Below are 3,244 nucleotides of genomic sequence, written 5' to 3'. Positions count from 1 at the left end.
GCCACCCCCTGGTGCGGGATGACCGTGGTGTCCAGGGACATCCCGGGGGTGTCACCCCCTGGTGCGGGATGACCGTGGTGTCCAGGGACATCCCGGGGGTGTCACCCCCTGGTGCGGGATGACCGTGGTGTCCAGGGACATCCCGGGGGTGTCACCCGCTGGTGCGGGATCGTGGTGGCATGCGGGGACATCCCCGGTGTCCTGAGACCTCCCGGGGGTGTCACCCGCTGGTGCGGGATCATCCTGGTGGCTCCGGGGACATCCCCGGGTCCCGGTGGTGCCCCCCGGTGCTGACCCGGCGAGGGGAGAGCAGGAGTGTTTGCCAGAGATAGAAAGGGGTTTGTTGAACCGGCCCCCATCATCAGCTCCTTAGTCTCACTTTCGGTTTAATCCTGTTTGTCTCGAGTTCAGTGTAACCCCGTTTTGGTTTTCCCCAGTGTCAGTTTAACCCTGTTCTTCTTGAGTTCTCACCCCGGGGAGGGAATGTGTATATATTTACTTATAATCTTGTTTATTTACTTATATACTTATGCTGTTTATAAATTTGCCCAGTGAAAAGCACATTCTCTCAGGACTTCCCATGAAAATTACGGTTTGCCTTTTAAAAAGTAGCAAATCTTTAATTGTTTGGGGTTTTTTTCCTTGTTGTACTCTGTATGTACTTTTATTCACATCAAAGAAGTTGAACTTTGTGTTAGTGTGCACAGGCAGGATTTTAGTGCAAGATGAAGCAACTCCATTAACTTTAGCAAAGTATTTAATTAATCCCTGTCGTAATTTAGCAGGTCCAACTTGTTTATTCCATATGTTTATAAAGTCACTCACGTACAGTCAATGTCTACAACCATAAATTTGTGCCAAACCACACAGTATTACATGCTGGGGTATTGTTGGCTTGGTCCTTCCAGGTGATATTCATGTGCTGGAGTCTGCAGCAGTCCATATGTTTGGGATGGCAGTGAATGACAGGGCAGCTGAGATGGTAAAATCAGTCAAACCCACCATTTTTTATGCTTCTCCTTATGTGCTTTGGTAGGGAAGTGCCATCAAGAGGTTGTCCTTTTGGTACAGCTAAATATGTGTATAAATAATCTGTTTGAGGGTGGTAGGAAAGGTTGCTGTGGATTTTCTCAGCAGGAGTGTTGAGGCTGGAGCTGATGTCACGTGCTACGTGACTGCGAAGTTTCCCTGATGTTAAACTCGTTTCCCTTCTGTGACTTTTCAGCTTCAGGAAGAGACAGAAATGTGGAAAATAAGGGAGTGGGAGAAGCAGACAGAAGAGACTTACTGGAAAAGGCAAAGCAGAATGCTGTCAGACACCTCCAGGTGAGACACACCACAGAGTTATTCTCTGCTTAACGAGTCCCTGGAAAGAGCTCAGGCCTGTGCTTAAGTCTGACCATTTATGCCTTCATCTAGCTGTGTAATCTCCAAGGTTATTGATGACTTAGCTGGGTTCTGGGGGGCTCTGGGGTGGTTTCTCCCTCAGGGCTGGGCTGAAGGACCCTGTTCTCTCGCCCCCCAGCAGTCGGATGCGCAGCGATGGCTTCGATGAGGAGGGACACAGGGCTGAGTGGAAAACAAGGAACCCCCAATTCCTTGACCTGGTGGAAGATGATCTCCTCAGGGCCCGATCCTGGAATAAAAAGCTCTACGAATGTGAAGCCAACATGCCAGACAGGTCTGTGGGGACATTCATGTTCTGGGATTATAACTGTAATTAAAATACCTTTTTGGAGTCCTGTATACATTTTTCTGTTCAATGTGTACTCCTATAAAATAATGCTCGGGTTCATCTTGAGAATGAATAAGTGACATGTACAAACTTCTGCAGTGTCACACAACACCTAATTTGAGTTTCTAAGCCACAGTAAGCAGCAAAAGCTCAGCCCTAAGCTTAATATTTATTACTTTGCCCAAGGAGCTTAAAAGAATCTCAAGAAACACAAACTAGTGCTCTCCAGGGTTGTTTCAAAGAAATTTGAGTTGTAGTTTTCTCTAACTATAAATGGAAAAGAGACTGAGAACTTGAGGTACATTTAATTAGCACCAACCAAATCAGCCATATTTCCTTCCTCTCTGTCTAAACTCATGTCCTTTCTGTGGCTCTGGCTTTTCAGAATTGTATTTTTGTCCTCAAACACGTTGCCTGTTTCTGACAGATGGTTCTGCTTTCTTACAGGTGGGGGCACAGTGGGTATAAAGAGCTGTACCCTGAAGAATTTGATACAGACAGGTAAGGCAAGCAGCTTCACTGATGGATCCAGAATCCTCCTCCTGTCAAGTTAGGCAGGGAATTTTACAATTCCCTGAGTTTTACAATTCCCTGAGTTTTAAATTTTGGATATAGATCAGCCTTGAATGTAAAGCCTTACTGTTACATGAAAAAAAAAAATCAATTAATGTGGTGCAAGTCTTAGGAGGGGATCAAATCTTTTATAGTAATTAGACATTGAGGTTTAGCTGGAGTTACTAAAACCTGTGAATCTGGAAGGTAAATAAATCCTTGCACTGTCCTGGAGAGTGGAGACTTAACTGAAAAATAAGATGTTAGAGAGAATTTAATTATTTTTAACCTGCACCCAGCAGGATCCTCAACAGTGAACACCCTCCTGTTCTTTTTGCAGTGACCAGCAAGAAGGAGATGAGCAAAACGCTGTCAATGGGAAGAAGAAATCCCACCTGGGGAAGCAAACTGCCCGTGAGTCCCACAAGAGGAAAAAAACAAAGAAATCCCACAAGAAGAAGCAGAAAAAGCGCTCCCACAAAAAGAGGAAGAAAAAGAAAAAGGAGCAGGGGAAAACTTCCACAGATTCCTCCCGGGAGAGCGAGTGCTCGGCAGAGGAGACTCCAAGCACCCGGAAAGGAAAACACAAGCGCAAGAAAAAGACCAGGAAAGTGCCTGCCAAGGAACCTACCTCTTCTTCTGGGCAGGACAGTGACTTTTCCCATGCAAGCAGCTCATGCACCAGCAGCTCTGAGGACAGTGAGTCTGAGGGGAGGAAAGAGAAACGGCCCCCAAGGAAGAGGAAGAAACGTCCCAGCTCCGCGTCGGAGCGGCAGAGTGAAGTGCCAGAGAAGAGGAGCAAGAGGAAGAACTGGAAGGTGGCGGGTGATGAGAAGTCTGAGGACAGCTCAGATGAGGACTGACGGGTCTGGGCTGCAGCTCAAACTGTGAGGGGGAGGACAGGGTCAGGTATTTATTGTTCAGCACTGCCCCATGGTACAACTTGTCCCAGCACCG

At 46.9% G+C, this 3,244-nt stretch overlaps 1 protein-coding gene across 2 annotated transcripts in view; it reads left to right on the top strand.

Annotated features, from left to right (window-relative positions):
• Positions 1–3,238, top strand: part of CUNH11orf57 (chromosome unknown C11orf57 homolog) — a 3,871-nt gene extending 633 nt beyond the window's left edge. Inside the window, exons 2-5 of one of the 2 annotated variants that reach the window (XM_017809690.1) lie at positions 1,226–1,326; positions 1,529–1,681; positions 2,183–2,236; positions 2,628–3,238. In XM_017809690.1, the coding sequence (XP_017665179.1) occupies positions 1,226–1,326; positions 1,529–1,681; positions 2,183–2,236; positions 2,628–3,150 (831 nt within the window). In that variant the 3' untranslated portion in view covers positions 3,151–3,238. Of the gene's footprint in view, positions 1–1,225; positions 1,327–1,525; positions 1,682–2,182; positions 2,237–2,627 lie in introns of both variants that reach the window. The other variant, XM_017809689.1, reaches the window with a different exon arrangement.
• Positions 3,239–3,244: the final 6 nt, after the last annotated feature.

This window comes from Lepidothrix coronata, unplaced genomic scaffold, assembly GCF_001604755.1.
Source record: "Lepidothrix coronata isolate B3197 unplaced genomic scaffold, Lepidothrix_coronata-1.0 Scaffold27, whole genome shotgun sequence".
Taxonomy (NCBI): Eukaryota; Metazoa; Chordata; class Aves; order Passeriformes; family Pipridae; genus Lepidothrix; species Lepidothrix coronata.
Note: the sequence above shows the minus strand (reverse complement) of the source record. Positions and strands in the feature narration are given on the sequence as shown.